General features: G+C 39.8%; 5 protein-coding genes across 7 annotated transcripts; all 5 read left to right on the forward strand.

Annotated features, from left to right (window-relative positions):
- The first annotated feature begins 470 nt into the window (after positions 1 to 470).
- On the forward strand, positions 471 to 11,776 carry matr3l1.1 (matrin 3-like 1.1). Of its 3 annotated transcripts, none has more exons than XM_031557919.2 (19): positions 471 to 2,319; positions 2,524 to 2,585; positions 2,716 to 2,754; positions 2,844 to 2,929; positions 3,771 to 3,829; positions 4,157 to 4,273; positions 5,716 to 5,841; positions 5,938 to 6,054; positions 6,160 to 6,284; positions 7,047 to 8,088; positions 8,168 to 8,237; positions 8,538 to 8,563; positions 8,887 to 9,015; positions 9,164 to 9,294; positions 9,437 to 9,605; positions 9,645 to 9,791; positions 9,887 to 10,043; positions 10,196 to 10,317; positions 11,492 to 11,776. In XM_031557919.2, the coding sequence occupies exons 1-19, from the start codon at positions 1,489 to 1,491 to the stop codon at positions 11,513 to 11,515; spliced, it is 3,579 nt and encodes a 1,192-aa protein (XP_031413779.1). In that variant the 5' UTR covers positions 471 to 1,488; the 3' UTR covers positions 11,516 to 11,776. The 3 variants fall into 3 exon arrangements, with proteins under 3 accessions (XP_031413779.1, XP_031413778.1, XP_031413777.1); XM_031557918.2 differs by having other exon boundaries at positions 471 to 620; positions 1,374 to 2,319; positions 9,437 to 9,791; XM_031557917.2 differs by having other exon boundaries at positions 471 to 620; positions 1,460 to 2,319; positions 9,437 to 9,791.
- Positions 11,777 to 13,060: 1,284 nt separating this feature from the next.
- LOC116217952 (heat shock protein 30-like) lies at positions 13,061 to 13,942 on the forward strand. Its single transcript, XM_031557922.2, has one exon. It carries the CDS (start codon positions 13,155 to 13,157, stop codon positions 13,767 to 13,769), a length of 615 nt encoding a protein of 204 aa, XP_031413782.1. The 5' UTR covers positions 13,061 to 13,154; the 3' UTR covers positions 13,770 to 13,942.
- A 1,130-nt stretch (positions 13,943 to 15,072) lies between these two features.
- Positions 15,073 to 15,793, forward strand: LOC105910281 (heat shock protein 30-like). Its single transcript, XM_031557924.2, has one exon. The coding sequence runs from the start codon at positions 15,169 to 15,171 to the stop codon at positions 15,781 to 15,783; it is 615 nt and encodes a 204-aa protein (XP_031413784.1). The 5' UTR covers positions 15,073 to 15,168; the 3' UTR covers positions 15,784 to 15,793.
- Positions 15,794 to 17,084: 1,291 nt separating this feature from the next.
- Positions 17,085 to 17,845, forward strand: LOC105912737 (heat shock protein 30-like). Its single transcript, XM_012841739.3, has one exon. The coding sequence runs from the start codon at positions 17,175 to 17,177 to the stop codon at positions 17,757 to 17,759; it is 585 nt and encodes a 194-aa protein (XP_012697193.2). The 5' UTR covers positions 17,085 to 17,174; the 3' UTR covers positions 17,760 to 17,845.
- A 1,053-nt stretch (positions 17,846 to 18,898) lies between these two features.
- LOC105911633 (heat shock protein 30-like) lies at positions 18,899 to 19,608 on the forward strand. Its single transcript, XM_031557921.2, has one exon. The coding sequence runs from the start codon at positions 18,979 to 18,981 to the stop codon at positions 19,591 to 19,593; it is 615 nt and encodes a 204-aa protein (XP_031413781.1). The 5' UTR covers positions 18,899 to 18,978; the 3' UTR covers positions 19,594 to 19,608.
- The last annotated feature ends 1,749 nt before the right edge of the window (positions 19,609 to 21,357 follow it).

Here is a 21,357-nt window from a genome sequence, read left to right on the forward strand (position 1 = left end):
GAATTCCTGTGCATGAAGATGAGTGCAGTTCGACTGGATTTAACAGGCTGGCTATAGCTTTACATCGCAGGTCTTACAGCGGTTCTTATTCTTGTCTTCGAATGTTGTGGACTGCAAACAGCCGAGGTCCGAACCCCACGCAACGCGCTAACGCACACGGGTATAGGTGGCGATGTTTGGTAAAAATGTAGCTAAGCGCTTGCTGCGCGAAGCATATTTAAATTCCTCAATGAATGTATTAAATTTGGCTGTGCAGAGCTAACTATTGCCCTAATTATTGTCGTGTATGGGTCATGTTAGTTTGTATTCTTATGTCTGGAAAAGAGTATGCTCACATTGTGGGCACGCGGATTTCTTACAGGGTAAATGCTAGTTCTGTACCATTAAACCCACTTGTGTTGCTAGAAGTAACGTTTATCAGATCATCTGAACGTGAGTACAAGCAAAACTCAGACACAACAAACCTAACTGCTTTGGTGAGTGTAGCTCCAGCCCAGTTGGTGGCAGTGTGTATGCAGAGCTTCTGAAAGTTACGTTACAACAAAACCGGGTAGGGTTGTCGTTCAGAATCAAGAAATGATCAAACATGTTCTGAAGAAATCTTGATTTGTTCACGCAAGGTAAGAACATTTATTTTGAATCACATCACATCACATGTCTGCGCTGTGTACCTTTGCGCCAGAAAACAGGCTATAGATGGAGGCTATATACCGACATCTTCGGATAACGTTACTACCCTGCCACTGATAGCTGCATAGCTAGCTAACAGTAAACATACAATTTCAAGTAAAGGTTACTGATCAGGGGATACGATCAGAGACATGCTTCTACCACAATTTAACATCGTCCCTGTCTACACCTTGTAGGGTAACCGCATAAGGCTCAAGTTAAGCTTCGATTTTTTTCTATTTGTGCCGTTTTTCACGTAACGTTGGCGAAGTAGTTGGCTAGCTTGGTAACATTACATAATGCTAATATTTTGTATGTCGCATTAAGTTATCACCACCTGTTTACGAAAGCATGTTACGTTGATTTCTTGGTTTACTTGTTGGGATAGCTTGCAAAGCTGCCGTGAAGAGTGACTTGGCTCCGAACGTTAGCTATTTACCTACTTGCTCTACTAGCCTAGAGCCCGTTAGTTGGCGGATAAACAGATGCTACGGTGAACCCAGCTTTTATTTACTTTTCGGTATAACTATAAATCCACCTCGTCAAATGGTTAGTAGTTGTTATTTTAACCACACTTGGTTCAGGAACTGAATGTCTTCGGGGTTTTCGAGAACACTTTCACTTCAAAACATGTCAGTTCCACAGGCACTCAAGAATGCAATTTACACATAGCTCTTCTTTTCTCCCATTTTTACAAACGTCAGGTTACAAGCGAAGTTCAGATGACGTAAAATTAATGCTTAGGGACTGAATTTCAATCTACCTTAACTGTGAACATATTAACGCACAGATCCCAAACGCAAGGTAAGGCATTACGACATGTCTCAGAACCATCCATATAGAAGTTCGCGGACAGGATACAGATCTCGAGACGACTTCTATGAAGATTCTGGTTCACAGTACACTGGACAAAGGGATGTTTACCAAACACCTCGAGATCTTTCTCCCGCCCCGAGTTACCAACCTTCCAGCCATGCTACAGAGCCCCATCCATCCATGAGACCCGATGTCATAAACATCCTTGACAGCTGTGGGCTGGAGCCCAATGATCTCTCTCTTCTTGCTGAACTGCCCGAGGACCTCATCACTGTTGATACCCTACCCCATCTGCTGAAGAAGATCAGGGACAGCAAAGAGCAGAGGCTTGCACCTCCTGCTTCTACCTCTCATTTCACCACCAGTGCTCCAGCGCCAGCCTACGAGAGGAAGAGGCTTTCTCATCCCGCAGAGTACCGGTCAGATCGTTCATCTCATCCCACTCCTGCCAGCTCACACGACTTCAGAGAGACTCGGCAAGATCATGGCATTGACCAAAGGCATTCCACCACTTCTCCTCACCATCCTCGGCAAAGGGGCGCTCCCAGCTATGCGGTAGAGTATGGTCAAACCAGACATGAGGATTCACATTATGACCATGCTACAGTCTACAGCTCAGAACCACGACAGAGCCACATTTCATCTTCCTCCCGGCGGGACATTGACTACCGCCACAAATCAGTGATTGATGATCGTGAGCCACCGCATATCTCAAAGAAGGACACCCACCACACATTGCCATTGAGGAAGGAGGCGTCCGATTTCCATGGCAAAACTCCACCGTTTTTCCCATATGCCTGCCAACTCTGCAACATTGTTGTACTTTCTGACAAGGTAAGTAGTGTCACTTTCATTCGTGCTCTCCCTCTCTCAGTGATCTTCATTGTGTTTATATCCGTTCCCGTGGGTGGCCGTAGGAGAAGCAGGTAGGTAGCATAGGAGAGCTGCCATGTTTCAACCTGGTGTCTTTATAGTCCAGACGTTTTATAATACATTGCATGTAAGTGGTTAAAAGTGTTTGTATTTTTTTTTATAAAGGACTGGAATCAACACATAAATGCTGGTCATCATGCTGACAGTCAGCTCAAACTTTTGCAGAGGTTGGTGATGTTTGTATATTTAACATATTATTCAAAATTGTGTCAGAGATCACCAAGAATTTCATAATTTTCACGGTGAGAGAAATGGCAACATTAAGGCTCAATGACTTGTTTGTATGCACTTCCAAAGGTACCCAGCATGGGACTGCCACATCAACTTAGTCAGAAGGTAGGAAGTTGCTTATTATGCAGATGTTTTTGTTGATTGATTGTTTGTTTGTTTGTTTGTAATGTTGTCTAATTCTGAGCATTTTGAAGGGGCGATGACCATCCTCCGGAGAGACCAGCTGCCCCTGATCATGCGAAACCGGCAAAACCACAGAAGAGATCTAGCCAGCCCATGGGTAAAAGTGCTTGGCCTTAAATTACACTTTTCTTCTGCTGTGTCAGGCAGCTAACAGGAGATGGCGCTCTTGGCTGCAACACCTAAGTTGTGGAACTACCAGATGCCCCAGTACACAGCTCCTATAACTGTCTTTCTCTGAGTGTAGGATAACTTACCATAGATGCTGTAATCATTCCTACGCACATTTAGTCCCCATTTCACCATGGCTGCTAGGGGTGGGAAAAAAAAATCGATTTTTCGATTTCTCTCGATTCTCTCTAGAACGATTCTGTCTCGATTCAGAAAAGTTCATAATCGATTTTTTAATAAAAAGAAATAATTATTTATTTATTTATTTGAAGAAAAAAAAAATGTACACATCCATTTTGTGTTGAAATGCAAGCTGCATCGATTATTGCATTGTTCATTGAAAGTCATAATTGTGACAAGGAAAAGCTTTTTCTCTAATAAAAAATAGAGAAGGTAATTCATCTGTTGATTATCAAACACAAAGTAGGAAGTGATTTGAGACTGAGTAGCAAACTCAAATGTTTTAAAAATCGACATGCATCGATAATCGTTTTATCTGTTTAGAATTAATAATCGATAATCGGTTTTGAATCGATAATCGGTTTAGAATCGATAATGGGTTTAGAATCGAATCGTTGACCACTGAATCGGAATCGAATCGAATCGTGAGGTGCCAAGAGATTCCCACCCCTAATGGCTGCCTACAGATGTATATGTTGGCTGTGCACCATTAAGTGCCCATGAATGTAGCAGAAAGAGTGCTTTGAGATTGAATGTATCATCATTATTCCATGTTATTATCTGATCTCTTGTGTTTCAATTCCCTGTAGAAGGACCCTCGAATAATAAAAAAAGACCCAACCTGAAAAAAGTTCCAGACAAGCCCATGGTAAGTTTCAGAAATCCAGCTCACTATGTACTTATTATTGCTTTTGAAGACCCAACTCTTCAGAGAGCACTTCTCGTCCTAACTGACTAGTGCGTAACTTGCAATTACAGCAGTTACATTTCTGCACTTCTTTTTCTTTTCTATTTCATTTTGTTATATTTCTTATGTAAAGTAGTATTTATTGTTACACGAGGTTCTATTGCTCGTAGCTTGACTATTCTCTCCCTTGTACGTCGCTTTGGACAAAAGCGTCTGCTAAATGACTAAATGTACTTACACTTACAGTAATGGTAATACATGTCATAATATATTATTTTCTCTTCTTAGAATGGCGGCAAAGTTATTTCTGTCAAATTTACTGCCAAAAGTATTGATGAGGACTATCTGAGGAGGCTCCTGGGACAGTTTGGGGCAATCATCAAAATTATATTCTTCCCATCACTGGTAAGCAGTGCTTGTTCTTCATTAACACCCATCACTGCTGAAAAGTCGAATACCACCAGTAATATGTCACTTGTTCTCACATTAAACAGTCTATAACACTGTAAGGCAGGGATCACACTGAAAAGAATGAAGCGGCAGAGCGCAATGAAACACTTAAATCATAATAATTCCATTTAGTTTAAACAAAGTTCTGTTTTGTTCCTAAAAGATATGAAGTACTCATTTTTCTACAACAGAAGAGACCGTCCCACCCCAGAAAGAGTCTTACTGCTTCGATATGTCAGAATGCCTGAAATGTTCCCGACATGTTAAACTGTCATTGATGAGCATTGCGTTACGCTCAGAAAGTTGAACCAGGTTCAAGTCCATATTCCAGGAAAAGTCATGACTTTCAGTAAATTCAATGAAAGTTTTTCAAGTCATATAATTTGATTTTGTCATTGTAGTTGTCGTCGTATGAATTTTTGCCGTGTCATACAGTATCCTCTTTTATTGACATAGCTTAATTATTCTATTAGAAAAGGAAAGGCAAAGGTTGATTAATTTTAGTTTAGTTTAATTTTCATTCAATAATGATGAAGTATATGTATATATACATTGAAATGCCAGTGGCATCTGGGTGGCAACTGCATAGCACACAACAGAAAATGTGGTGCTTCTGCCAGTCCTACCGCTGGTGTTACGTGCACGGCTCACATGCATGAAACATAAAGGGGAGGCCACGCAGAATTTATAATTTATTAATGGTTGCAGGTATATATTTATCTAATAATTATAGCAAACGTGTGGTGAATGTCAGTGTTGTGAATAGAAACAACAGATGTAATGTAAAGTCAGTTCAAGAGTTCAAAACAAACGACGACGACGATAATCCAAAATCCAAGAACCAATCCAAAACCAACGATAACCAAATCCAATCTCTATCCAATGATAATCAAATGCCGGGAATCCAAAGCTCTCCCGACTGCCATCTGATCAGGGCTTTTGTAGCCCAGCCAATCAAGGATACACCTGTTTCCAATTACCTGCTGTAGAGACAGAGACAGAACAGGCATGCAATATCACAGGGCGGGGCCGTAACACTGGTCAGTGTGATTCCCCACCTAACTTGGTGGCAAAGTAAGAGTATCTCACGTCTCCAAAGGCATTAGAATGCGTGAGCAGTCAACTGAATGATATAAATGAGGACTGATTAGGTGACCAGTCTCACTGAACCATCTGCATTAGCATTTTATATGTGTGGCCATTGGGTTGGGTCTGTGTCTTCTCTTTGGCCTTGTGGGTTTGAAAGTAGAATCAACAGTAGACGGTGGCTGGGCTGTGCTTAGCCAAGGTCGTATGTAAGACAAAACAGTTTTCCTGTTGTTTATCATGATTGCCTGCAACCGTGTATGAAAGACCAACTGGACCCTGATTATTCAGTGTGGATTTCCTCAACGCAGGCATTTGTGGAAATGGGCTCTAAGGATCAAGCAGGAGATATTGAAAAATACTTCAGTTCAAATCCATTGGAAGTGGAGCGGGGCCAAGTTGTCTTCTCTGTATCTGACGCTTTTAAGTTTCTTAAGGTAATATCATTTTTTTTTACTTGTTTTGTTTTTAAATCAATATCTTGTTTTGTCAAGTAAGAAGTTGAATGAATGTCTTTCACGCGTTCATTTTAGAGTTCCAAGGTGGTGTGTTTCTCGCCTTTGCCTTCTGGAGGTGCACTGACCAAGGAGCTTAATGCTGTCGCAAAAGGATTCGGTCCCTTGAAGAACACACTGCTTTTGCCTTCTCGGGTAATAAATACATCCCGAGCAGTGTATTATTACCCACCAACAGCAGCCGATGGCACCTTTCCTCTAGTGTAGAAAACACTCACTGATATACCAATTCCTCCGTAGGCTTATATAGAGATGGTGAATGAAGCAGATGCAGAAGCGCTGGTGGACCATCATGCTTCCAAACCACTGAAGCTGAGAGGGAGTACTGTTCATGTGGACTTCTCCTCGGAGTATGAGACACTAGAGTAAGTATATACTTCTCCTCAGAGTATGAGACACTAGAGTAAGTATATGTGCCATTTCAGCTTTGTCACCGTTGGCACCATAAAGATTTTTTCACAAGATGCCAGTCTTGACTGTACATAGTATGGGATTTGTGTGATCATCTCAAGATAACTAAATCACATGAGTCATTCTCACATTTGAATTGGTAAGTGATTAAAAATAATGACTGCAGCTGTGTTTGGAAAGTCCACTCATTCTAGAATCCACTATATAGTGAATCAGCGATTCTGTAGTGCTGTTCGAATTCTCAATTGGAAATTTGATTTCGCTATAATAGTGCACTATAACATTTAATTTATAAAATTGTGCCGCAAACTGTAGTGTACAAATGACAACAACAAGCCACAACAAAGCCCATCTTTCTCCAATATACCACAATTCAGTGCAAGGTGAATGAACTGAAGAAGACCAGAAATGACTCACCAATGCATCATTTAACTTTTAAATTTAGCAGTCTGAGAACATTAAGAATAGAAAACAATCTGAATGAGTGATGAAACGAAAGCCATAGAAAATATAGACTGCATTTAAGCTTAACATCATGATTCGTTGCCCTGTAACGGATTCTTCGCATTTGATTCTTCTTACGTAAGGTAAGCAGTTTCATTGCCTTGTCAGCGTTACTATGTTGTTTAGTAACTGACACGGAATGTAGTGTCCATAATCTCCCTGTTGTTTATATTGTGAGTGGAGGTTTTGAACGCAGCTTATGTCTTCTACAGAAATGATCCACCTGACGAAAGTTCAAAATGCAGTTCCCCTGAAAGGCACGCTATGAGAAGTCCCAGCCCTAAGAAAAGTCCTAAATCCAGAGGCCGATCTCGAAGTCCCAGCCCGAAGAGAAGTCCTAAATCCAGAGGCCGTTCTCGAAGTCCCAGCCCGAAGAGAAGTCATAAATCCAGAGGCCGATCTCAGAGTCCCAGCCCTAAGAAAAGTCCTAAATCCAGTGGCCGATCTCGAAGTCCTAGATCCAGAGGCCGATCTCGAAGTCCCAGAAGGAAGTCAGGACACCGAAAAGACTCAAAAGAGAAGGAGTGTTCTTCACAACGCCGAAGCAGCTCAGGCCCAAGAGAGGAGAAACCCAAAGGGCAGTCTCATGGGTCTCCCCCTGAACCAGTTCCTCAGAAGGTCTCTGAGGAGAGCGTGAGCGCTGACGCTGAGATAAAAAGTGAGGAAGAAAAGCGGTCTGTTGCCTTGGATGCACACGATTCAGACAGTGATCTAGAAGGCCTGGCCGTGATCGCTGAGGATGACGAACTGGAGGACGTGGAAGTTCTCGATGTGGTGGATTCCGAGGGGGAGGAGAACAAGGAGGACGGAGAGCAGGTGGCCTCCAGCGGAACCGGACAAGACGGGGCACAAGAGATGAAGGAGGCCGTAATCCAGGAGAAGGCAGGAGCTGAGGTTGTTCCTGAACGTGCAGAAGAGCAGATCACATCTGAAGGCTTAAGCAGAGCCAGTGATCCAGATGTGTGTGAAGAGGCTATGGACAGTGGGGCGGTAGTGGCCTGCAGTACTGAGCAGGAGCAGGAGACACGAGACGCTGCTGAGGTATCCGGAGAAAAAGAGACTGATCCAGAACGCCCCTCTCAATCTAAAAAAGAAGTCGTAGAGGAGACCTCGGCAGGAGATCAGGAGAATGGCGACACAGGCGAGGACCATCCTGGAAAGACAACTTCGGATGTGGAAGATGCAGCCAGAGACGTGGAGAAGGCATCACAAGACGTGAAAGATGGGGCGCAAGAGATGGAGGAGGAGGAGGAGGTAGCCTTTTTTTTCCTTCAGTGCAGTTGCTTTCCGTTTATCTAGACTGGTTAATCATCCATTTAATTCTCTTCTACAGGATGAATTTGAATTCCCGGAGAACTTGATTACTTTAGATGAGATTCATGAGGATTCATCAGAGGAACAAGGTATTATATGAAATGTGCTTATAATCACCCAGCTGATCATAATGCCAACATATACACATATTCACATGATGGTTTCATGATATCTAGGTGATAACTATGTTTGTTTCATATTTATGTAAGCGTCTGTAGAATAATTTTACCCAGATGCAGCAAAGGCTGTGAATCTCTCTACTTGTCTTTTTAATGTCAAAAGAAGATATAATTGAATATTGACAAATATGAATAGATCTGACCATTAAAAAAAACAATGTTTCAAACAGCACAGACAGCCTCATTTCTGTTTCTATTTCTCTTCTCTAGCAGAGGAAAAGAACACAGAAAATCCGGTATGTCAGTATCTTAACGTCTTGTCTTTGTACTGCAACACTCCAATATTAGGCACTGGGCAGTATCTCCTGTGTCTTCTGCAACTGACAATAGAATGTGTTAGAGATTTTGCAAATTATCATTTCATGATGTGCTAAAAAACCTGATAACTTTTCCTTTTAATTTATATATATATATATATATATATATGCCCTTAAACATTGCCTCAAACCTGTTCAGACCCTGTTGAGGGGTTCCATAACACAAAGAACATGGTCAAAATGTGAAGGGAAGGATCCCTAACCACAATCACTTTTAAAACGGAATCTTTTTTTTATCTCAGGCCCCGTATCAGAGAGTCTTCTGCCTCAGGAATCTGCCACAGACATACTACACAGACGAAGAGTTTTGGAAGATTGGGAAGAAGTATGGAAAGGTGGCACATTACTTCCTGATTCGAAATCGATGCGAGGTGAGTTATTTTCTTTCGTCTCTCATGTTTTCACATGAGTTGACACTACTCGCCCCCACGCACTGCAAACACCTGTTTTTTTTTGACGCCTTAGACGTCATATAATTTGCACAAAAAAATGGTAAACCTGCTTTTACAATTTGTGTAGGGTTTCATTGAAATGGAGAACAGTGAAGATGCAAGGAAAGCAGTGAGCGACTTGACACGAAGGAAGTTTGTTTTTAATGGCTACCCCTTGGAGATCGCACTCTCTTGGAAATACAAGAGACTAGTCAATGCGTGAGTCCTGCCATTAAATCTCCTAAAATCAGCCATTTTAACTGAGTTAGGATCATGTTCTGTTTTTTAGTTGTTCTTTCATGTGCACTCTGAAGAATCCCTGTCATGGCCTTTTACTCACTTGACTTATTTTGACATCTAGATGGGTTCCAGAGCCTGAGAAGAAACATAAAAACCAGAGCAGTAAAAGCAGAGAGAGCAAAGACCGGAGCCGGTCACGCTCAGCTTCTAAGGAGAAGACCCGGTCGAAGCAGTCTCCTACAGAATCCAAGGACAGGATGCGGTCGAAGCGGTCTCCCACAGAATCCAAGGACAAGACCCAGTCGAAGCGGTCTCCTACAGAATCCAAGGACAAGAAGTCTGAGCAAAGCAAGCAACGCCGTGAGGATTCAGAAGGTTCGACAGAAAAGTCCAGAGACAAATCCAACAAGGAAAAGAGTCCGAACAAGGATTCCTCACAAAAGTCAGGAGAGGAGAGTAAATTGACTGTCAAAGAGGTACAAGTGTACTGTATAACAAAGCTTTTGTCTGTGAAACATGGAACGGCACAGCATTCATGTTTTATAACTGTAAATGTAATTCATTTTTTTAGGAATCTGCAAGTACAGACAAGGCTTGCACTGACAAACAAAACACCACAGCAGGACATACCATTGAGGCCAGGAAGGAGGAAGATGAAGGACATACCATTGAGGCCAGGAAGGAGGAAGATGATAGTTTTGGCCAGTACCAGCCAAACAATCCTGTCGGTATGGCAACCCAATGTGTTTCCTTATACATGATTATTATTACAGTACTACATTATGATTCAACCGTTTACACTTTGTGTCTCTCACTGCGAGAGGTGATGTGGGTGACCAAAAGAAACTCTACTGAGGTGCGATATCATTTCTGACCACAGGGCAGGAGTTTGTGAGACCTGTTGTGGGCTATTTCTGTAACCTGTGCAACCTTATCTATGCCACTGAAGAGGAGGCCAAAAATGAACACTGCAGTAGCCTGTCGCACTTCCGGAAGTTAAAGGTGAAGACTTCACATGATTTGTTTGATCACATTGTCTGAACCTTATCAGTAACATGCTTCACAGTTAGTTATAGATTGATTGGATAAGATCATGTGTAGTGACCATGTGTACTTTTTTGTTGTCAGTTTACATGCTTAGTACAACCTTACACTTAAAGTGCCAATATGTAGTTTTTCCTAGTGCTGTCAAAATTAACACATTGATGTTTGTGATTCATTTGAAATACAACCTTACACTTAAAGGGGCAATATGTAGTTTTTCCTAGTGCTGTCAAAATTAACACATTGATGTTTGTGATTCATTTGAAATACAACCTTACACTTAAAGGGGAAATATGTAGTTTTTCCTAGTGCTGTCAAAATTAACACATTGATGTTTGTGATTCATTTGAAATACAACCTTACACTTAAAGGGGCAATATGTAGTTTTTCCTAGTGCTGTCAAAATTAACACATTGATGTTTGTGATTCATTTGAAATACAACCTTACACTTAAAGGGGAAATATGTAGTTTTTCCTAGTGCTGTCAAAATTAACACATTGATGTTTGTGATTAATTTGAAATATCTAACGCATTTTTTTTAAATGAATGCAATTAAGGCAGCTGCCTGGGTTTTGCTATGACTTCTGTTAGTGCATATGTAATGGTTAAGAACATCTAGGGGCATCCAACGTACACCTGACATGGAGCTTAGCTGAGTTCACAATCTTGCAAGTTTATTGAGCGCTTCAACTTGCAACTAACCCAACAGACGGCACACACTGTAGTCGCCAGCTGCTCTCCATCTCCAAAAGTCTTTCTTCTTCTCTGTTCCTCCATTTTTTTTCATCGCAATCCCTGTTTCGAGATAAAAGTCCTCTAAGTCTGTAGAAGAAAATAGTTAAATGAGCAACTATAACAGTACAATTCTTACAGGTCACAGAAACATTAGTATGCCATAATATTTCTGTGTGTTCTATGCATCTTTGCTTGTTCTTTGCTTCGTCATTGCCAGGAAATGTTAATACGTTTATCTAAATGCCTTATACAGAAAAACAATACCCAAGAATACTGGGGAGACCTTTTGTCATTGTAAACCTTTAAAAACAAGGGTAAAAAATAAGTGTTAAAATTTTGTTTCAAGAAAGTTGTCTAACGAGTTTTCCTAACGTTGACTCCCTCCTCATGTCCTAGGAACATGAACAGAAGAAGGCCTGAACAGTGGGTGATGGAAGATTGTTTCTACGGATACACGCATCTTTTTTCAAAATACACAACTTCAAACAGCTTTGTAAAACTTGTTATACAGCAGGAAGATATTTCCCAAGAGCAAACAATGGGCACATCATTTTTTTTTTTGTCAAAATCAAGATTACCATTTCTCATAATATCTGCATTTGATTATTAAAAAGGAGACGGCGGCTTTAAGTTATTTCAATTCATATTTGTCTGCGTGCTATAAATTATTTATATCATACACTTCTGATTATGGTCTGATTATGATTCAGATGTGTCTTATAAGAAAAGCAAAAGTTGGATGAAAAACATTATTTTCTTCCTTCTCAATACATTCACTAGAGCTGTTCCATGGCAATGATCTGTTGAAATACTTAACGACTAACTACCATTCAGAATTGTCTTGTCCCCAAGACACTTGTCGCCCAGGATTTCATAATAATATACGATAAAAAATTCACTTAACAAAAATCAAGGGCTAGTTAATTTAATTAACCTGATGGAAAGGCTATTTGATAGCCTAAAATATTATTAAATTATTAGTATAAATGTTAGCAACAGTTTTTCAGTGAGTGTGAACAGCGAAACTTAAAATGAATACAATTTCAGAAAACTCACAAGGCCTGAGAGAGGACAAAAACAAAGACAGTTTACATTTTCTGTTTTGAGTAGTTGAGCAATATTGAGACGGAGCACATCGTTACCACAAGTTCAGGATCATTCAATCAAATTCTACAGAAAAACACATCAAGGACCTACAGAATAAAATCAATGTCCACACTATCAATGGCATGAAGTCAAAGGAAAATCTCTCAAGCACGAAACTGTACGATAACTGATGTAATAGAAGTTCATTAGTGTTGTTTATTTCTATGAGCAAAAGGGAAGGAAAATAATGTTCACTCTTTCAAGTTTGGCTTGACGTCAGAAAACACAGCCATCCAAGGGACAGATATCCACTCCAAGGCAGTATTTTGAAAAAAAAAAAAAAAAAAAAGGTTTTTAATTTGTTCTTTACATCAACAGATCAACTAGAGTCTAGACAGTTAATCTCAAGTTGTATTAAATCCAAATAACCTAACTTTACAACTATTTAAAAAGCATATTATGTCATTTCATGGAGTACAATATGAAAGAAAATATCAGTGTGTGTATAACAATATGTTGAACGTATCTAATTTGACAAATATAAACACTTGATGAAATGTATGTATGTGCTTGGAGAGCACAGTTTGCAGATTTCACTATGGTTATGTTTATTGATTGCCTGAGTATTTTAAAACTCATTACACTGAATACATCACCTACTTAACAACAAGTCATCAACATGACATGAGTTTCAATTAAGTGTATCCTGTGAGTGTGAAAAGATATGCAAAGAATCCATATTGCTCACCCCACCCAGATTTAGAACCTGTCAGATGTGACGTCATCCTCATGCTCCAGGGTGACACACAGTGGTAAATTGTGGCATTGGCTGGAACGTTCAGGAACTGCCTGGAACTTCAAGAGGCAGGATATAAAGCTGGGAGAGCTCACTGTGCTGAAGCAGAACAGACAAATCCAAGGCAACGCTAAGAGCAGTAACCACAGCAAGAACTACCAACTCTCAACTCTGAAAATGCTGAGCCTACATGGATTCCAGCCCTCCCTCAGCCCCTATGTGGACTTCTACTGGCCCGTCCGCAGTCTCTGGCCACAGGTCCGACCTCTGGACACTCACAGAGATCTCATGCTGAGAAACATGGAGGATATGAACAGCAGTTTGGAGCTCCTGCAGAATCTTCAGCAGCAGATCTTCCAGGAGATTGACCAAATCCCAGTTTCAGGGGAGGTTCATCCAGTTCCTTGCAATCTAGAGAAGAAGGGAGATGGTTTTGCTCTAACACTGGACACTAAAGACTTTTCTCCTGAAGAGCTCTCAGTCAAGCAGGTGGGCAACAAGCTACAAGTGAGCGGCAAATCTGAGAAGAAGCATGACGATGGAAAAGGCTCCTACTCCTACAGGGTCCAGGCGTTCAGGAGGGAGTTTGATCTCCCAGACGGGGTGAATCCTGAGGCGGTGACCTGCAGTCTGTCTGATGGAAAGCTTCACATTGAAGCAGCAGGAAAACAGACTCCTGCCATCTCAGAGAGGGTAGTGCCCATCGACTGCAAGACAGCAGAATCGACACAAGAGTCTGAGAAGATGACGGAAGAGGACAACACCACACACATAGAAAAGATCCAACAGTGAACACAATGTTGAAAATAGACTCTATATTCTTTTTTTATTGTTAAAAAAAATGTACTTTTTTAAACTCATTAAGTTACTTATTGTGATTCTATTACACCAAATGTAAGGATTGTTTTTATAAGTGGAAAAGAAGACTATATTCCTTCTTGATTAAAAAAGCTGGACTCTTAAAATGTTATTCCATTTCTTATTGTGATTTCTTAAGGCGAGATGTAAGAAATCCTTTTAAATGTGAAAAATTCATGTTCATGATGATGCTATTTTTACAGACAAATAAAATATCACTTTACGCAAGAGATTGAACCTTTTTTTAATGAATAACCATCGTGAATCTTTACTTGTGCATCTGTTCATAGTGAAAGAGTGTGAACAGCAAAACCTAAAATGAATTCAATTTCAGAAAAATCACAAGGCCTGAGAGAGGCCAAAAACAAAGACAGTTTACATTTTTCTGTTTTGAGTAATTGAGCAATATTGAGACGGAGCATATCGTAACCACAAGTTCAGGATCATTAAATCAAATTCTACAAAAAAACACATCAAGGACTTACAGAGTTAAATAGATGTCCACATTAACAACAGCATTAAGTCAAAAGAAAATCTCTCAAACATGAAACTGTACGATAACTGATGTAATAGAAGTTCATTAGTGTTGTTTATTTCTATGAGCAAAAGGGAAGGAAAATAATTCTCACTCTTTCAAGTTTGGCTTGACATCTGAACAAACAGCCATCCAAGGGATAGATATCCACTCCAAGGCCATATTTTGAAGTAAAATTATAGTTTTCTTTGTTTTTTTCACAGACAAGAAAATTAATGTTAAGTTTTGTTGAATCCATATAACCTTACTTTACACCTATTTACATAGCATATGACATAGATTTCATGGAGTACAATATGAAAGAAAATATCAGTGTGCATACAACAATAAATTGAACATATCTATTTTGACAAACATAAACACTTGATGAAATGTATGTATGTGTTAGGAGAGCACAGTTTGCAGATTTCACTATGAATATGCTTATTGATAGCCTGAGTATTTTTAAATTAATTTCACTGAATAGATCACCTACTTAACAACAAGTCATCAACATGACATGAGTTTCAATTAAGTGTATCCTGTGAGTGTGAAAAGATATGCAAAGAATCCATATTGCTCACCCCACCCAGATTTAGAACCTGTCAGATGTGACGTCATCCTCATGCTCCAGGGTGACACACAGTGGTAAATTATGGCATTGGCTGGAACGTTCAGGAACTGCCTGGAACTGCCTGGAACTTCAAGAGGCAGGATATAAAGCTGGGAGAGCTCACTGTGCTGAAGCAGAACAGACAAATCCAAGGCAACGCTAAGAGCAGTAACCACAGCAAGAACTACCAACTCTCAACTCTGAAAATGCTGAGCCTACATGGATTCCAGCCCTCCCTCAGCCCCTATGTGGACTTCTACTGGCCTGTCCGCAGTCTCTGGCCACAGGTCCAACCTCTGGACACTCACAGAGATCTCATGCTGAGAAACATGGAGGATATGAAGAGCAGTTTGGAGCTCCTGAAGAATCTTCAGCAGCAGATCTTCCAGGAGATTGACCAAATCCCAGCTTCAGGGGAGGTTCATCCAGTTCCTTACAATCTAGAGAAGAAGGGAGATGGTTTTGCTCTAACACTGGACACTAAAGACTTTTCTCCTGAAGAGCTCTCAGTCAAGCAGGTGGGCAACAAGCTACAAGTGAGCGGCAAATCTGAGAAGAAGCATGACGATGGAAAAGGCTCCTACTCCTACAGGGTCCAGGCGTTCAGGAGGGAGTTTGATCTCCCAGACGGGGTGAATCCTGAGGCGGTGACCTGCAGTCTGTCTGATGGAAAGCTTCACATTGAAGCAGCAGGGAAACAGACTCCTGCCATCTCAGAGAGGGTAGTGCCCATCGACTGCAAGACGGCAGAATCGACACAACAGTCTGAGAAGATGACGAAAGAGGACAACACCACAGACACAGAAAAGATCCAACAGTGAACACAGAGTTGAATAAAGACTATATTCCTTCTTGATTAAAAAAGCTGGACTCTTAAAATGTTATTCAATTTCTCATTGTGATTCTATGAAGCCAAATGGAACAATTGTTTTTGTATGTGGAAAAAAACACTATATTCCTTCTTGATTAAAAAAAGTTGCATTCTTAAAATGTTTTTCCATTTCTTATTTAGATTTCTTAAAGCGAGATGTAACAAATCTTTTAAAATGTGAACAATTCATGTTAATGATGTTGTTTTTTACAGACAAATAAAATATCACTTTACGCAAGAGATTGAACCTGTTTTCAATGAATAACCATCATGAATCTTTACTTGTGCATCTGTTCATAGTGAAAGAGTGTGAACAGCAAAACCTAAAATGAATACAATTTCAGAAAAATCACAAGGCCTGAGAGAGGACAAAAACAAAGACAGTTTACATTTTCTGTTTTGAGTAATTGAGCAATATTGAGACGGAGCACATCGTAACCACAAGTTCAGGATCATTCAATCAAATTCTACAGAAAAACACATCAAGGACTTACAGAATAAAATTGATGTCCACGCTAAGAACGGCATAAATTCAAAGGAAAATCTCTCAAGCATGAAACTGTACGGTAACTGATGTAATAGGAGTTCATTAGTGTTTTTTATTTCAATTAGCAAATGGGAAGGAAAATAATTCTCCCTCTTTCAAGTTTGGCTTGACGTCAGAAATCGCACAGCCATCCGAGGGCTATATATCAACTTTAAAGCAGTATTTTGAAAATAAAAAATAAAAAATGTTTTTAATTTGTTCTTTACATCAACAAGACAATTAATGTTATGTTTCATTAAATCCACATAACCTAACTTTACAGCTATTTAAATATTATATTATGTCGTTTCATAGAGTACAATATGAAAGAAAATATCAGTGTGCGTATAACAATATGTTGAACATATCTTATTTGACATATTTAAACACCTGATGAAATGTATATACGTGTTGGGAAAGTACAGTTTGCAGAATTCACTATGGCTATGCTTATTGATAGCCTGAGTATTTTTAAACTAATTTCACTGAGTACATCACCTACTTCATAACAAGTCATCAACATGACATCAGTTTCACGTAAGTGTATCCTGTGAGTGTGAAAAGATATGCAAAGAATCCATATTGCTCACCCCACCCAGATTTAGAACCTGCCAGATGTGACGTCATCCTCATGCTCCAGGGTGACACACAGTGGTCAATTATGGCATTGGCTGGAACGTTCAGGAACTGCCTGGAACTTCAAGAGGCAGGATATAAAGCTGGGAGAGCTCACTGTGCTGAAGCAGAACAGACACATCCAAGGCTACGCTAAGAGCAGTAACCACAGCAAGAACTACCAACTCTCAACTCTGAAAATGCTGAGCCTACATGGATTCCAGCCCTCCCTCAGCCCCTATGTGGACTTCTACTGTCCCGTCCGCAGTCTCTGGCCACAGGTTCGACCTCTGGACACTCACAGAGATCTCATGCTGAGAAACATGGAGGATATGAAGAGCCAGATCTTCCAGGAGATTGACCAAATCCCAGCTTCAGGGGAGGTTCACCCACTTCCTTGCAATCTAGAGAAGAAGGGAGATGGTTTTGCTCTAACACTGGACACTAAAGACTTTTCTCCTGAAGAGCTCACAGTCAAGCAGGTGGGCAACAAGCTACAAGTGAGCGGCAAATCTGAGAAGAAGCATGACGATGGAAAAGGCTCCTACTCCTACAGGGTCCAGGCGTTCAGGAGGGAGTTTGATCTCCCAGACGGGGTGAATCCTGAGGCGGTGACCTGCAGTCTGTCTGATGGAAAGCTTCACATTGAAGCAGCAGGGAAACAGACTCCTGCCATCTCAGAGAGGGTAGTGCCCATCGACTGCAAGACGGCAGAATCGACACAACAGTCTGAGAAGATGACAGAAGAGGACAACACCACACACACAGAAAAGATCCAACAGTGAACACGATGTTGAAAAAAAAGACTATATTCCTTCTTGATTAAAAAAGCGCGACTCTTAAAATGTTATTCCATTTCTTATTTAGATTTCTTAAAGTGAGATGTAACAAATCTTTTTAAATGTGAACAATTCATGTTAATGATGTTGTTTTTTTACAGACAAATAAAATATCACTTCACGCAAGAGATTGAACCTGTTTTCAATGAATAACCATCGTGAATCTTTACTTGTGCATCTGTTCATAGACAAAGAGTGTGAACAGCAAAACCTAAAATGAATACAATTTCAGAAAAATCACAAGGCCGGAGAGAGGACAAAAACAAAAACAGTTTACATTTTCTGTTTTGAGTAATTGAGCAATATTGAGACGGAGCACATCGTAACCACAAGTTCAGGATCCTTCAATCAAATTCTATAAATAAACACATCAAGGACTTACAGTGAAATTGATGTCCACGCTATCAACGGCATGAATTCAAAGGAAAATCTCTCAAATCTCTCAATAATTCTCCCTCTTTCAAGTTTGGCTTAACGTCAGAAAACACAGCCATCCAAGGGACAGATATCCACTCCAAGGCAGTATTTTAAAGTAAAAGTATTGGTTTTTTTTGTTAGTCTTTGTTTTGTTTTTAACACCTACAAGACGATTAATGTTAAATTTGGTTAAATCCACATAACGTAACTTTACAACTATTTAAATAGCATATTATATCGTTTCATGTAATGCAATGTGAAGGAAAATATCAGTGTGCGTATAAAAATATGTTGAACGTATCTATTTTGACAAGCAAAAACACTTGATGAAATGTATGTATGTGTTGGGAGAGCAAAGTTTGCAGATTTCACTATGGCTATGCTTATTGATAGCCTGAGTATTTTTAAACTCATTTCACTGAATAGATCACCTATTTTATAACAACTCATCAACATGACATCAGTTTCACGTAAGTGTATGCAGTGAGTGTGAAAAGATATGCAAAGAATCCATATTGTTCACCCCACCCAGATTTAGAACCTGTCAGATGTGACGTCATCCTCATGCTCCAGGGTGACACACAGTGGTAAATTATGGCATTGGCTGGAACGTTCAGGAACTGCCTGGAACTTCAAGAGGCAGGATATAAAGCTGGGAGAGCTCACTGTGCTCAAGCAGAACAGACAAATCCGAGGCTACGCTAAGAGCAGTAACCACAGCAAGAACTACCAACTCTCAACTCTGAAAATGCTGAGCCTACATGGATTCCAGCCCTCCCTCAGCCCCTATGTGGACTTCTACTGGCCCGTCCGCAGTCTCTGGCCACAGGTCCGACCTCTGGACACTCACAGAGATCTCATGCTGAGAAACATGGAGGATATGAAGAGCAGTTTGGAGCTCCTGCAGAATCTTCAGCACCAGATCTTCCAGGAGATTGACCAAATCCCAGTTTCAGGGGAGGTTCATCCAGTTCCTTACAATCTAGAGAAGAAGGGAGATGGTTTTGCTCTAACACTGGACACTAAAGACTTTTCTCCTGAAGAGCTCTCAGTCAAGCAGGTGGGCAACAAGCTACAAGTGAGCGGCAAATCTGAGAAGAAGCATGACGATGGAAAAGGCTCCTACTCCTACAGGGTCCAGGCGTTCAGGAGGGAGTTTGATCTCCCAGACGGGGTGAATCCTGAGGCGGTGACCTGCAGTCTGTCTGATGGAAAGCTTCACATTGAAGCAGCAGGAAAACAGACTCCTGCCATCTCAGAGAGGGTAGTGCCCATCGACTGCAAGACAGCAGAATCGACACAAGAGTCTGAGAAGATGACGGAAGAGGACAACACCACACACACAGAAAAGATCCAACCGTGAACACAATGTTGAAAATAGACTCTATATTCTTTTTTTATTGTTAAAAAATATGTAAGTTTTGAAAGTCATTAAGTTACTTATTGTGATTCTATTACACCAAATGTAAGGATTGTTTTTATAAGTGGAAAAGAAGACTATATTCCTTCTTGATTAAAAAAGCTGGACTCTTAAAATGTTATTCCATTTCTTATTGTGATTTCTTAAGGCGAGATGTAAGAAATCCTTTTAAATGTGAAAAATTCATGTTCACGATGATGTTATTTTTACAGACAAATAAAATATCACTTTACGCAAGAGATTGAACCTTTTTTTAATGAATAACCATCGTGAATCTTTACTTGTGCATCTGTTCATAGTGAAAGAGTGTGAACAGCAAAACCTAAAATGAATACAATTTCAGAAAAATCACAAGGCCTGAGAGAGGCCAAAAACAAAGACAGTTTACATTTTTCTGTTTTGAGTAATTGAGCAATATTGAGACGGAGCATATCGTAACCACAAGTTCAGGATCATTAAATCAAATTCTACAAAAAAACACATCAAGGACTTACAGAGTTAAATAGATGTCCACATTAACAACAGCATTAAGTCAAAAGAAAATCTCTCAAGCATGAAACTGTACGATAACTGATGTAATAGAAGTCCTTCTTGGTTAAAAAAGCTGGACTCTTAAAATGTTATTCCATTTTTTATTTAGATTTCTTAAAGCGAGATGTAACAAATCTTTTTAAATGTGAACAATTTATGTTAATGATGTTGTTTTTTACAGACAAATAAAATATCACTTCACGCAAGAGATCGAAACCTGTTTTTAATGAATAACCATCATGAATCTTTACTTTTGCATCTGTTCATAGACAAAGAGTGTGAACAGCAAAACCTAAACTGAATACAACTTCTGAAAAATCACAAGGCCGGAGAGAGGACAAAAACAAAGACAGTTTACATTTAGTTTTGTTTTGAGTAATTGAGCAATATTGAGACGGAGCACATCGTAACCACAAGTTCAGGATAATTCAATTGAAATTCTACAGACAAACACATCAAAGACTTAAAGAATAAAACCGATGTCCACGCTAACAACAGTATAAAGGATAGTCTCTTAAGCAAAAAAAAGTCCAACCTTGAATTGAAGTAAATTTATTCTGGTGAAAAAAAAGTCAGGAAATTATTATTTTTAACAAAATCACACGGCCACAATAATTGACATTCCTAGAAACTCTTAAGAACAAAATGAAACAGAAGCTTTTTTTCCATTCATAGTTTACTTTTGTCAGTTGATCAGAGTGTTCAGAATATTCAGAGAGGAACTTTCAAGAGGTTATCCATGACTTCCTGTTTCACTTCAGTATAAATATGAGGTGACACAGAGGCCTAATTCCCTCATTTATTCTTCAACATGGGAAAGAGAACACACAAATGAAATAAGGGAAAAGTGTGTTAACCTTCATAAGTCAGGGAATGTCTATAATAAATAGCTAAATCACCTGAAAATATAAAATAATAAAATATAATAATAAAAATATAAAATATCTACCATTAGGGAAAGTTCAAATCCATTGGAATTGTTACAAACTTGAATGGAAGAGGACACAAGCTTATTTTGCCCCCATGCACAATGAGTGAGGAGGATGGTAAGAGAGGAAGATCACTGTTGGAGAGAAAAACTGAAAAAAGTATCATCTTGGGGTCACCGTCTCCAAAACTACCATCGGATGCCACCTCCATGCCGATAGATCATTTGGAAGGCATGTCAGAAACAAA

Source organism: Clupea harengus, chromosome 20, assembly GCF_900700415.2.
Source record: "Clupea harengus chromosome 20, Ch_v2.0.2, whole genome shotgun sequence".
In the NCBI taxonomy this organism is placed as follows: Eukaryota; Metazoa; Chordata; class Actinopteri; order Clupeiformes; family Clupeidae; genus Clupea; species Clupea harengus.

Bases quoted from the DNA above. Each gene is read 5' to 3' on its own strand.
- LOC105912737 (XM_012841739.3), top strand. From the start codon at position 17,175: ATGCTGAGCCTACATGGATTCCAGCCCTCCCTCAGCCCCTATGTGGAC.
- matr3l1.1 (XM_031557918.2), top strand. From the start codon at position 1,489: ATGTCTCAGAACCATCCATATAGAAGTTCGCGGACAGGATACAGATCT. The intron at 8,238-8,537 runs GTATTATATGAA...TCTCTTCTCTAG, and splicing joins GGATTCATCAGAGGAACAAG to CAGAGGAAAAGAACACAGAA. The intron at 9,295-9,436 runs GTGAGTCCTGCC...TTTGACATCTAG, and splicing joins TACAAGAGACTAGTCAATGC to ATGGGTTCCAGAGCCTGAGA.
- LOC105910281 (XM_031557924.2), top strand. From the start codon at position 15,169: ATGCTGAGCCTACATGGATTCCAGCCCTCCCTCAGCCCCTATGTGGAC.
- LOC116217952 (XM_031557922.2), top strand. From the start codon at position 13,155: ATGCTGAGCCTACATGGATTCCAGCCCTCCCTCAGCCCCTATGTGGAC.
- LOC105911633 (XM_031557921.2), top strand. From the start codon at position 18,979: ATGCTGAGCCTACATGGATTCCAGCCCTCCCTCAGCCCCTATGTGGAC.